Below are 12578 nucleotides of genomic sequence, written 5' to 3' on the forward strand. Positions count from 1 at the left end.
ACGGCTGGCCCACAAATTTCCTTTTGCATTTGGCACAATAGTTGCCATTTTATCGAAGTAGGATATCTGAATCTGAGATGGTTTTGGTTGTTGTTGTTTCAGTTTGTGTGTGGCAAATATTGATGGAAACATTTACGCACACACGCACACAATTAAACACGTTTACACACGCTGATCAGCAGCAGACACACACACACACTCTCAAATAGAGATGAATAGAGGGTAAGTAGTAATTGATGAGTTTCCGTTTATGGGAACATCAATCATACGCACTGTATGCCAGCGTATTGCAACCAGGTTAAACAAATAACTCTATAAACACCAACTAGAAAAATTTTCGCGTCTGTCTTTATTTGGCAATGCATTGTCAAAATCCAAGTAAGAATTTGTACACGGGTTTAATCTGTACATTGATGTTAACTCTATATTTCGGACTTCCTTATGGAAGCCACAGTTGCTGTTGATTAGGTTGCGTTTGATTTGGCTGTCACCGGTAGACTCTGCCTCTTGGTCCAGCACAGAATATTTACCCAGATCAGACCGCAAACACCCATATAAATAACTCGGAATCGTGGCGCTACCAGGGAAAAGTTCAAAGCCTGAGCTGGTAGCCAGAAAATACAAGAACGCACGAAGGTCGGCACGAACTTCTCGCGCAATTCCAGGAAAGTATCCTCAGAGCCCTCCATAATGGACATGCCTGAAAAAAATGAACTTTAGTCTTTATTTTTTAATTAAGGAATATTAGCTTTTTAAATTCAAAGATATAATCGTCTTTTAGAACTGTAATATCCAGGAAATTTAGCACATTGCATATCGAGTCTGTATCATATTGTTAACTATTCAAAATGGTTAATAAATGTAAAAATCAAAAATTTAATTAAACCTATTTAAATATTTTAAGGCAATGTAAGAAACAAAATTATATTATTTTATAATTAATTTTTTTGTACAAATTAAATATTTTTGAATGGAAACTTTTACTTTTGTTGCAAAATAACGCTGCAAAAATGTTTTAAGTTAGAACAGCCAAACTTATATTTATATTTTGTATAAAGCAAAACTTTTAAAGTTGCAAATATTTCAAAATACTTGTATATTATTTATTATTCTTTTTACAGGATTAATTTCTCTTTTTACAGGATCCTATAATATTACAATACTTTATAATAGATAGCTCAAATAATTGATTAGTCAATAAAAATTATCCTTCTGTAATGTTTTTAGTTACTTTATTTGCAAAACTTTAGTAATAGATATCTCTTACTTACCTGCATAAAACACAGTCAGTAGATATGGCGTTAATACAAATTGATCCAATACCAATTTTTTTACTATTACAATTTTGGTAGTGCCGGGAAGAACGCGATCTAACCATTTATACCTAAGAAATTTGTAATTGAATTAGCGTAAAATAAACCTTTATTAACCTTTGATTTAATCAAAAATGCAGAAGCAGGCAGGATGAGTAAGTTTATAGATTGCTTTGTGGACTAATCATTAATCATTGGTTTTGAAATACAAATTATTTACATGTACGTTTGAGTTAAATTAATGGTGTATATTTTTTAGTAAATGTTAGATATTATATTTATATATATATATTTTGAGTTCCTGCAATTTCGATGTATGTATATCGTTGTGTATTTTCTGGTGTCTTCGTGTTTATTTAGCCTTGTGTGTTTTCTGTTTTTTATTGTTTGGTGTTGGTTTTGGTGATTCTTCTTAGCTGATTTCCTTTATACTTTATCATTCATAACTTACATTGCATTTTGCTTTTTATGGTCGTGCACATATGCCTCAATTACTTAGTGCGTTGCGTGCTTTTCGATAGCTTTCCCCTCTTGTTAATCTTAGAGGAAAAGCTTTGTGCTCTGGTGGCAGATGGTGCTTCTAAAGAGAAAGTTTTAAGAGAAAGTGAGTGGCGAAGAGACATGCTCTTGACTTTGCGACACGTGCTCGTGGAGCTTTTACGAAACTGTAAACAAATTGATAAAAGTCGAAAACAACAACAGAAGCGTACGGCAAAGCAAATTGAGGAAATAAAAAGAATGGTTAAATGGCGAGCATGTAAGTGTAAGTAAATTGACTGGTTCACCGATGTGTGAGTGTGCAGACACAACTGCGGTCAAGATAATAACTCTGATTGTTTACCGTTAAAACTCTTATTTTCCAATTGAATGAATGCCGTACTAATAATAAAAAGTAAAAAATATAGTAATATAAAGTCAATATACTTTCAATAAAAAAAAAAAACCAAAAAATTGAATTCTTTTTAATATTAATGGAACATATTTTAAGAAAAAAATTCTTGTTTTCTAAAGTTTTATGTGAAAATTATCTATAAGGTCTGAACTCAAAATTTGTAAGAGATTATCTCATAGTTTATCTAAGCAAAGATCTTAGATACGGTTTTAAAATATTTTTTTTCTAAAATTTTAAGGTTTGAGTTTTTAATAGAAAAAAAAATTTTTTGCATAGATTAATATTAAAATAAACAAAGAAAACTTAGAGCTATTACGTTGACCCCTGCTGTTTTTTATATACAAAAAAAAGTACATATGTAAAGATTTAATTATCTGGTGGGCACAAACCAAAAGTAAAGGGTTGGGGCATAGACTGCGGTGCCCATTACAGCATATCTTCCTATTGTTGCATAATCGATATCCTCGCGCTCGGCCGCCGGCTACAAGGCACATAAATCTGATTAGAAATCGCCAGATACCCCTCGGGTACATCCCATCCCCGTATTCCCCACATTCTACACTAGATTACTATAACTTACGGCCAGCCAGCGTTTCGATGCGAATTGCTGCGAGTATTCGGCGCCCACATACAGACTCCCATAGATGGCGCTATTGGTGACGAATGGATATTGACGGAATAAAGTACGGACTCCCGATATCAACCGCGCCATTATCTTCCTGTGCTTGCTTAAATTCGATTAATTTTGTATAAAAATTTCTTGGAAGCGGCCAGCCGCCAACGTTGACGAAGCTTTACTGACGAAAATTTCCAAACTGCAGCTCAGCTGTTACAAAAGACAATCAGTGAGTAACAGAGAGCCAACAAAAAAATCAAAAAGAGAAAGGTGGTAACCTAAGAGAGAAAATACAAATGTTTACGTTTATGTTTTTAACGCTTGCAAAACTCTAGGAGAAAATTCCATGTATCGCTTTTGTTGTTTAATAAAAGCTTGTAACTGCAGTTTGCTTTTGAGCAATATCTGCAGGTTGCTTATCAGCCCATACAGATAAGATACATTTTGAACAAACTAAAGAGAAATAAAAAGGCTTTAAAATAATATGAAAAAAAAAAATACTTTATATATCACTACAAAGAGTTAAGAACACAGTCAACAAACAACTATTACCGGAAATTAAATACACATATACAAATAATTGTAGCTCGGAGTATTTTGTAAGTGCATTTTTTTATACCCTTGCAGAGGGTATTATAATTTCAGTCAGAAGTTTGCAACGCAGTGAAGGAGACATCTCCGACCCTATAAAGTATATATATTCTTGATCAGCATCACTAGGCGAGTCGATCTAGCCATGTCCGTCTGTCCGTCCGTCTGTCCGTCCGTTTCTAGTCTCTCAATTTTAAAGATATCTTCATGAAACTTTCACAAAAGTTGTCTTTCTATTGCAGGTAGTATATAAGTCGGAACGAGCCGGATCGAACGACTATAGCATATAGCTCCCATAGGAACAATCGGAAAAATAAATACAAAAAAAATTATAACTTTGCTGTTTTTTTAATTTTTTTTTTAGTTCTTCGACATATAGTTATGGTTAATTATTTCAGAATTACTGTTTATATTTCATCAAAATCGGACGACTATATCATATAGCTCCCATAGGAACAATCGTAAAAAAAAATTAAAAAAAATTAAAACTTAGCTGTTTTTAATTTTTTTCTTAGTTCTTTCACATATAGTATTGGGTAACTATTTCAGAATTACGGTTTTAAATTCATCAAAATCGGACGACTATATCATATAGCTCCCATAGAAATAATATAAATATATAAAATAACTATCTAATAATTGAGCTGCAAATCATCATAGCTTCAATGTTTTTAAACATATAAGCAAGTAAATCATAATTTTAATGTTTTCAAAAGTATTTAATTCTTGCAATAGCTGCAAGGGTATATGAACTTCGGCTTTCCGAAGTTTGCTTTCATTCTTGTTAAAAAACATCATATATATATAGACAAAAAAAGTTACAAAACTTTCTATACTTCAATAAGTAAACGTACAATTATACATTTTATTTACTTTTCCTTTAAGTACTAATTGGAAACAATGAACATATTTTTACCTTATCAGACAGAAAACGTTAAATTACTTCGTACTTATATCTAGAACGTTTTCTGGTATTATTTGTTGTTCCTTAGATGTTTATCGAAATAAATTTAATATCTCGTATTTTTTGCTTTTCAAGAGCTTTGCGTAAGTATTGGCAGGAAACACTTGGTTGTAATCTTTGTGGGGTATCTTAAATTAAACAAAGATTTTCTCAAATAATTGCGCAGCTCGAAAGGTATAAAATTGATCAGTTCAATGGGGTGTCAATCAGTTTTCGCAAAATGTTCATAAAGTACACAGTGCTCTGGACACTTTCGGGCCTACTTTCTCTCGTTGGAGCTTTTCAGGTGATACCAGCTATTGAAGATGGTAATATTGTTTATAAAAACTACAGAATGATGTTTGTAATTCTTGGAATTTTTCTGAAGGAGTGCCAGATTACCTGAACATTACAACAGCTCCATTCGTTAAGATCGGCCATGGCTATTATTACATTGAAACCAAAACGGCAAAAAACTGGTTTGATGCAACCGAATCTTGCCATCGGATGGAGGCCTATCTAGTAGCTTTTGAGACCATTGAAGAATGGGATTTGGTAAATCAATATCTGTTTAAGAATGGTATAGATAACGTGTACTGGACTTCAGGTGCCGATTTGGCAAATCTGGGAAAACATGATTGGTTTTCAACTGGTCAACCGTTAACTTTAAATATCTGGTATCCGGGAGAACCAAATAATCTAAATGGGATCGAGCATTGTGACGCGCTGGGGGACCGAAGGTCCGTAACCAATTATAATGTGTTAAACGACATGAACTGTGAATCAGCCAAACTTTACATATGTGAAAGATTATATCCAAAGACAGCCTCGTTTGTTATTTGGTAATCGTTTCATTAAACAGTGTTAAAGGTAATAAACAAATATTGAATCAAAATGCATGCTGAATAAAATATTATTGATAAATTTTTGAATAAAAAAATTGTTTTAAACATTAATTCAGAACAAAAATAAGTTCTTATTAAACCTCTAAAAAGTATAAGAAAGTATGATACGATTTTTGGGCTTTGTGTTTTATAAATGCAGAAAAAAATGTATAAAATTAACTGTTTTCCTCAGTCCTTCGATAAGGCGAAATGTATTTTTTATTTAACTGAAAAAGAAAATGTAATTTTTATTTTTTTAAAACTTTGAACAAACGCTATATTTAAAACGAAGCTTTTTAGAAATACTCAAGCCATTCTATTAAACTTCTATACATTTAGATTTAAACTTCTATATGTTTAAATACCTTAATGCTTTCTTCATTTTTCATATCGTTCCTTACTGTACCTTAGAATACAATCGTATAAATCTGAAAGAAACGTAGTTATAATGTTTTTCTTTTATTAATGTGATTGTTCTTGTGTTCATGGTGATATGGCTAGTTCAACTCTCATAGCGATAACACTACTTCATGGCTATAAAAAAGTGTATACTTTATCTTCTTGGCTTATAAACTAAAGTTTATCAGAACAACAATTTTATACCTTATCTGCTTGGATATTGTCAAGTGTAAGGATAGTCAATAAAACACATCTTCATTCGTGAAGTCCGTTTTACAAACTGATTGTATTTCTATTAAGTCTTCGTTTACGTATCTTATGTATCTTAAACCCTATACTTTGTAGTTTCATTTCTATACCGAAAAGTCAACATTTTCAGTTAGAATTTATACTTTTATAGTATACAAAAATATAGTATTAATTTATAATTTATTTATTAATTTATTAAAAATATATTTAAAATATAAAGTCAGCAGTATAAATCAATACTAAATATTATAAGGCAAATCCTCTGTAGTTTATAATCTAAATGAAGTTTCGGTTTTTTTTCCTGCTGTGAAACCAGGATATTTCGAACTCAAAACCCGTGACCAAATTTTATAGTTTTTTCGTAGTGTTTTGTGCTTTATTTCGATATCGCCCTGCATAATTAACATGGCTAGATCGACCCTGCTATTGATCCTGATCCAGAATATTTGAATGTGACATACTTTTAAGCGAAAACATTGAATACTTTTCCTATACGTGTAACGGGCTTAAAAAACAACGTTCTAATATTAAGAAACAAAACATTATTGACAATTACATGTCAATAGCAGTGTGCACAGTGTCTGTACACATATTGACGGGAGACAATTGTTTAAATCTTATAGGCGAATTAAAATAAATAAATAGAACACTGCGCACCTGGCAGGGGTATAAAGCAGCTTAGCTCAGCGATGTCTTAATCAGTAATTGAAAATATTCCATAAATACACTGTGCTCTTGGTTGTATTGGGGCCACTTTATTTCGTTGAAGCTTATCAAGTGATACCATATATTGAAGATGGTAATTATATTAACAAAAAGTAACACAGTAATGTTTTTAATACCTCAAACTAATCTGCAGGAATACAAGATTACTTGAATATTATGACAGATCCATTTGTCAAGATCGGTCAAGGCCATTACTATATTGACACCAGGGAAAAAAAGAACTGGTTTGATGCATCCGAGTCTTGTCATCGCATTAATGCCCATCTAATAGCTTTTGAGACCATTGAAGAATGGGATTTGGTTAATCAGTATCTAATCAGTATATATACACAGATTAATGATATATACTGGACTTCGGGTGCGGACTTGGCGAATCAGGGAAAAAATGATTGGTTTTACTACAATGGAAATGAGCATTGTGACGAGTTGCGTGGCCGACGAGCCCCAACTAATTACAACTCATCTAATGACAGCCAATGTGAATCAGACAGACACTACATTTGTGAGAAATCATACCCAATAAGAGCTTCGCTTGTTTCCTGGTAATAGAAAATAATTTTAAAATAAATCTGTTAACATTGTTATTTTTCGGTACCGACTGAAAAACTTCATTAATCAAGTTTAAAATAAAAATCCACCAGCAAGTTCTACCTTAATCAAGTAGACATGCAGCCTCTCAGTCAGCAAAAAAGAAATAAAAGCCGAGGAAAAAGCAACAAAACTTTAGCCCATAAAAATGCAATAAGTGTATCAAGTCTTGGAAACCCTTTCTGGCTAATGGCAATTTACGCACGACTAACAAACACCAGAGGAAACCTGCGACGGAAAGCGGGGAAAATCGGGGAAAGTTGGGGGCTCTAAAAACATATGCGAAGGAACGAATTCGGAGGCGGAGAAACGACAACTTTGATTGAGTGCCGGGAAACTGGATGCAAAGGTGTTAAAACTGAAACCAATTTAAAAAGTTGTGCGAAACCATATGGAAAGTGAGCCTGAGAGGAGGCAACTTTCAGATGGCCGTGAGTGTACTCAAAAAAATCACAAACACTTTCCAGTACTTACAAAAAATGGTTAAACAACTAAGTTTACAATCCAAAAACTGAGACAGTTTTAAAACAAAATCACAGCATTATTTTTCATTATTTGAATTTACAGAATTACAATTAATAATAGCTTATTCATTAACAACATTCAATAAATATAAAAAAAAATTGTATAAAACATAACTATTTTAAATTTAAAAAAATAAAAATGAAACAAAAAATTGTATTTAAATATTTATTTGGCTTATTGCCTTTTTAACAATTATACCTATTAAGATTTAATTAAAATTGCGGTATTTATTGAGGAATAAAAGTTTTTTTTAGCTGTAACAACAAAATATACTATTAATGATTATTTGATTTTTACTTAATATTTAGATATGTAATGGTTTGAATTGTTTAGTTATACTCCATATGATTTTTTGATTTCCACTAGCAGATCTTTAAATACAACAAAGCACAATGTTTTTATACCCTTGCAGAGGGTATTATAATTTCAGTCAGAAGTTTGCAACGCAGTGAAGGAGACGTTTCCGACCCTATAAAGTATATATATTCTTGATCAGCATCTCTAGTAGAGTCGATCTAGCCATGTCCGTCTGTCCGTCTGTCCGTCCGTCTGTCCGTCTGTCCGTCCGTTTATATGCAAACTAGTCTCTCAGTTTTTAAGCTATCTGCATGAAAATTTCCCAAAAGTTGTCTTTCTAGTGCAGGTAGTATATAAGTCGGAGCGAGCCGGATCGGACGACTATAGCATATAGCTCCCATAGGAACAATCGGAAAAATAAATGAAAAAAAATTATAACTTTGCTGTTTTTTAATTTTTTTTTTTAGTTCTTCGACATTTAGTAATGGTTTATTATTTCAAAATTATGATTTAAATTTTATCAAAATCGGACGACTATAGCATATAGCTCCCATAGGAACAATCGGAAAAATAAATGAAAAAAAATTATAACTTTTCTGTTTTTTAATTTTTTTTTTAGTTCTTCGAGATATAGTAATGGTTAAATATTTCAGAATTACGATTTAAATTTTATCAAAATCGGACGACTATAGCATATAGCTCCCATAGGAACAATCATAAAAATAAATGAAAAAAATTAAAGCTTTTCTGTTTTTTATTTTTTTTTTTTAGTTCTTCGAGATATAGTAATGGATAAATCATTCAGAATTACGGTTTAAATTTCATCAAAATCGGACGACTATAGCATATAGCTCTCATAGGAACAATCATAAAAGTAAATAAAAAAAAAATATAACTTTGGTGTTTTTAAATTTTTCTATAAGTTCTTCGACATATAGTAATGGATAAATATTTCAGAATTACGGTTAAAATTTCATCAAAATAGGACGACTATATCATATAGCTCCAATAGAAATAATAAAATTATATAAAATAACTACCTAATAATGAGCGGCAAATCATCATTGCTTCAATGTTTTTAGACATATACGCAAGTAAATCATAATTTTAATGTTTTCAAAAATATTTAATTCTTGCAATAGCTGCAAGGGTATATAAACTTCGGCTTGCCGAAGTTTGCTTCCTTTCTTGTTTTAATTCTAATTTTCGAGTAGTGTAGTGAAAAGTAGGCAGTAAATTACTGACACACAAACGTAGCACACATCCTGGCACAAGGCCTGAATATTTTCAGAGCCAGGTGACAAGACGGAGACAACGACGTCGACAGCGACACGAACTGGGAAAGGACCAAGGATGAGCCTGAGTGCCATCCTGAGGAGTGTGAGCAACGGACTAGGCTTCGGGGCCGTAGCAAAAAGAAAGGATTTGGATAGCCTGCCGTTCACCACCCGCCAGAGGTCCATCTCGCGCCACAGTTCCCCTTCGAGCTCCACCTCAAAGTCCTCCGCCATTCCACTTAACCTCCGAATCCACTCGGAGGACGAAGAGGACAGCTCCCCGGACGAGGATTGCCTGGCCTCGGCTGTTGTACAGTTGACTAAAACCCAAAATCCTTACCAGCAGACCATCCAGCAGATCCTGCGACTGGTCAGCGAACTGGAGCACACCATCCGCGAGGATCAGCAGCAGGAGTTCAAGCTGCGGATGGCCCTCGATCGGCAAACGGAACGGGTTGAGGAACTATTGTTCTCACTGGATACGGAAAAGCAGCGGAACGGACGGCTGGCGCAGCTGCTCCGGGGAATCGATACCTCCAGCTCCGGGGACAGCGATCCGGAGGAGAAGATTCCCAGCGGATCCCATATCAAGTCCATCGGAGACTTGTACAATTCCATCAGTCCCCTGCTCATGCAACAGCGGTGAGTTCCAGGGAACGAAAACGTCATCATGTTTAACTAAACTTTTTACAGAGAATACAATTATAATTTTGACATAAGCACTTTAAATTATAAATACTTGAAGGACCAAATTTCTTCGAAACCTTCAAAAGCGAAGAAATTGTGTTTGTTATGTAAACACTTTAAAAAAATTATATGATTTTATGATAATTTTTTATGATTTCATCTCTAAGTGAACACAAATATCATCACGTTAAACTAAACTATTTACAGAACATAAAATGATGAATTGAAATATTTATTCGTGACAAATTTAAAAAAAAAACATAAATATTATAAATTATAAATACTTGAAGGACCAAATTTCTTCGAAACCTTCAAAAGCAAAAAAGGATATGGTTTTATGATAATTTTATATGATTTTTTGCAAAAAAAAGCATAAATATTATAAATTATAAATACTTGAAGGACCAAATTCCTTCGAAACCTTCAAAAGCAAAAAAAGTACATGGTTGTATGACAATTTTATATGATTTCTTCTCAAAGATAATTTAATTTTTCCAATTTTGAATTTTATTGCTACCATTACTTATTATCGTTATGTATCCTGCAGGTACGATGAGCTCTCGGTGTCCCATCGCCAGAGTCGTCGACAGTTGGCAAGGAAGGATAAGGCTCTCAAGGTCCTCAAGTGTGAGACAGAGCAGCTGCACTCGAAATACGATCAGCTTTTCGATGAGTATCGGAGTGAACAGCGCCGCTTCGAGTTGCTTTGTGCCCGCTACATCCAAATGCAGATGAAAAAGAAGCAGCAAATCTTCAACCTGAAGAATACCCTCAGTCACGCCAGTGAGTGCATCTTCCACGCCCAAGTGGCCATCGACGAGGGCTGTCATCGAGAGAAGTCCGCCATTTCCCAGGAGCACCTGCTCAACTTCAGCAGGAATGTGGAGTGTTTTATCGAAGCCCTGAGGAATTGCTGCTGCCTGCGAAAAGTCCACGAAATTCAGCAGCAAAAGCTCGATGGAAAAGAGCTAGACAAGAGGCAGATCGATGATGCGGTCACCCTGAAAGCCAAGGAACCCTCTATAGCCAGTAGTGGCACCTACGTTCAGTATTCCTCAAAACATCAGCCTCGCATCCGACGATACAGACATACAACCCGTTGAAGCTTCACTTTCAGTTACTCCTTAGCGTTAGGTTAATTGCGTAATCTTTTGTCCAATGGAAAATTGCTTCATTTAGCCAATGAAAAGTGTAAAAAAAAACAAAAATATGTTAACACAAATATAAAAACCAATCACAACCACTTTCTTGGTTTTTCATTTATCCAATTAAATAAAGAAAAATAATATTTTAAAAAGCAAGAATATGTAGCATTATTTTTCAACTAAGCTTTCATATTTTTTTTAATGTTAAGATCTTTTTAAATGTATTAAGATTATATAATGCTTTTTAGTTAGTTCACAGTAAAACATATTTGATCTTTTGATATAAACCACTTATTATAAATAAATGAATTAATTAAATGTTTAAATACTATTTATTAAACTATTTTTTTTTTTTTGAAAATTGGTTGAAATATATAAAATTTTAAATCTAACTTTATCTTATTTTTAAATTAATTTGGTTATTAATTTTTATATTCAAATATATACACCCGTAAAACAAATCGAAAGACGAGTATAGAACAATTTGATTTTTTTTACAAAATAAGATGCCCAGGAATCACATGTCGGATTTCATTGTATTTTAATTGAGCTCGATCGATCAGTAGCATTAACTTACAACTGGGAGTGCGTCCAACAATAAGTTATAAATATCGTTAAAATGTCTGCAATTAGGGCTAGAAGCTTATCAACGGGGAAAGAAGCTAATCGTTTGTCCGGAGTCAGCGACATCAGCCGATCCGATGCACAATCTAACAGTCTATCCGAGGACGAACTGGAGCCTGGAAATGAGGCGAAACCGGCGGCAGATGTCACCATCTATAACTCCTATAACATGGGCCCGGCTTTTGGCAAAAAGTTCCCGTTGCCCTACATTCGTTTCATGATAGCCCAAGTGGTCAAGGACAAGTTGGGCAATAAAAACTACAATCAAACGGACGCCCTAAAGTGGACCCGGGATGTTGCCGACGAGATCAACCTGAAGATGAAGGGCCGTGGATCCAATCCGAGATTCAAGCACGTGGTCAACGTAGTGCTATATCAGCAAACCGGAGCTGGATGTTTCTACGGAGCCCGAGCCATTTGGGATGAGCTATCGGATGACTATGAGCGCTATACCTACGATGGCGGCAGTTTTATTTGCATCGCCACTGTTTTCGGTTGCTATCAATATTAAATGGCTGAAAAGTATTAAACAAACATGGAAATTATTGAGTGTTATGTTACGGTCAAAACTTGAATAAACAAGAAATGATGCTTAATTTCGGCAAGCATAAAATAAGATAAATAAGCAACTATCATAACAACATACAACCATTTTAGTTTTATTTAGGTATATGTTTAAAAACAATGAATTTAGCTCGGTTTTCAAATTAAAAAGTTAAATAAAAAAAAACATTAATTACTTTAATAAAAAACTTCGCGAACACAAGAAAACAATGTTTTCCTCTAAGAATTTGAATTTCAGTGCTGCCCCAAATGTTTTGG

General features: G+C 33.7%; 4 protein-coding genes and 1 long non-coding RNA gene across 6 annotated transcripts; 4 read left to right on the forward strand and 1 right to left on the reverse strand.

Annotated features, from left to right (window-relative positions):
• Positions 1 to 326: 326 nt before the first annotated feature.
• On the reverse strand, positions 327 to 2996 carry LOC128259846 (mpv17-like protein). Of its 2 annotated transcripts, XM_052992454.1 has the most exons (5): positions 2786 to 2835; positions 2595 to 2686; positions 1765 to 1893; positions 1272 to 1384; positions 327 to 700 (listed from the first exon to the last, which is right to left on the reverse strand). In XM_052992454.1, coding segments are annotated over exons 3-5 (351 nt in total). In that variant the 5' UTR covers positions 1767 to 1893; positions 2595 to 2686; positions 2786 to 2835; the 3' UTR covers positions 327 to 464. The 2 variants fall into 2 exon arrangements, with proteins under 2 accessions (XP_052848414.1, XP_052848413.1); XM_052992453.1 differs by lacking the exon at positions 1765 to 1893 and having other exon boundaries at positions 2786 to 2996.
• Positions 2997 to 4560: 1564 nt separating this feature from the next.
• Positions 4561 to 5531, forward strand: LOC128259848 (C-type lectin 37Da-like). The gene is made up of 2 exons (XM_052992455.1): positions 4561 to 4684; positions 4744 to 5531. The coding sequence occupies exons 1-2, from the start codon at positions 4597 to 4599 to the stop codon at positions 5199 to 5201; spliced, it is 546 nt and encodes a 181-aa protein (XP_052848415.1). The 5' UTR covers positions 4561 to 4596; the 3' UTR covers positions 5202 to 5531.
• A 596-nt stretch (positions 5532 to 6127) lies between these two features.
• LOC128259858 (uncharacterized) lies at positions 6128 to 7181 on the forward strand. Its single transcript, XR_008268090.1, has 2 exons — positions 6128 to 6686; positions 6747 to 7181. It is a non-coding gene; the product is annotated as an uncharacterized LOC128259858 (long non-coding RNA).
• Positions 7182 to 9220: 2039 nt separating this feature from the next.
• Positions 9221 to 11230, forward strand: LOC128259830 (uncharacterized). The gene is made up of 2 exons (XM_052992431.1): positions 9221 to 9942; positions 10535 to 11230. Exons 1-2 carry the CDS (start codon positions 9377 to 9379, stop codon positions 11088 to 11090), a joined length of 1122 nt encoding a protein of 373 aa, XP_052848391.1. The 5' UTR covers positions 9221 to 9376; the 3' UTR covers positions 11091 to 11230.
• A 399-nt stretch (positions 11231 to 11629) lies between these two features.
• Positions 11630 to 12385, forward strand: LOC128259851 (dynein light chain Tctex-type protein 2B). Its single transcript, XM_052992459.1, has one exon. The coding sequence runs from the start codon at positions 11752 to 11754 to the stop codon at positions 12265 to 12267; it is 516 nt and encodes a 171-aa protein (XP_052848419.1). The 5' UTR covers positions 11630 to 11751; the 3' UTR covers positions 12268 to 12385.
• The last annotated feature ends 193 nt before the right edge of the window (positions 12386 to 12578 follow it).

Source organism: Drosophila gunungcola, assembly GCF_025200985.1.
Source record: "Drosophila gunungcola strain Sukarami chromosome 3L unlocalized genomic scaffold, Dgunungcola_SK_2 000009F, whole genome shotgun sequence".
NCBI classification, from domain to species: Eukaryota; Metazoa; Arthropoda; class Insecta; order Diptera; family Drosophilidae; genus Drosophila; species Drosophila gunungcola.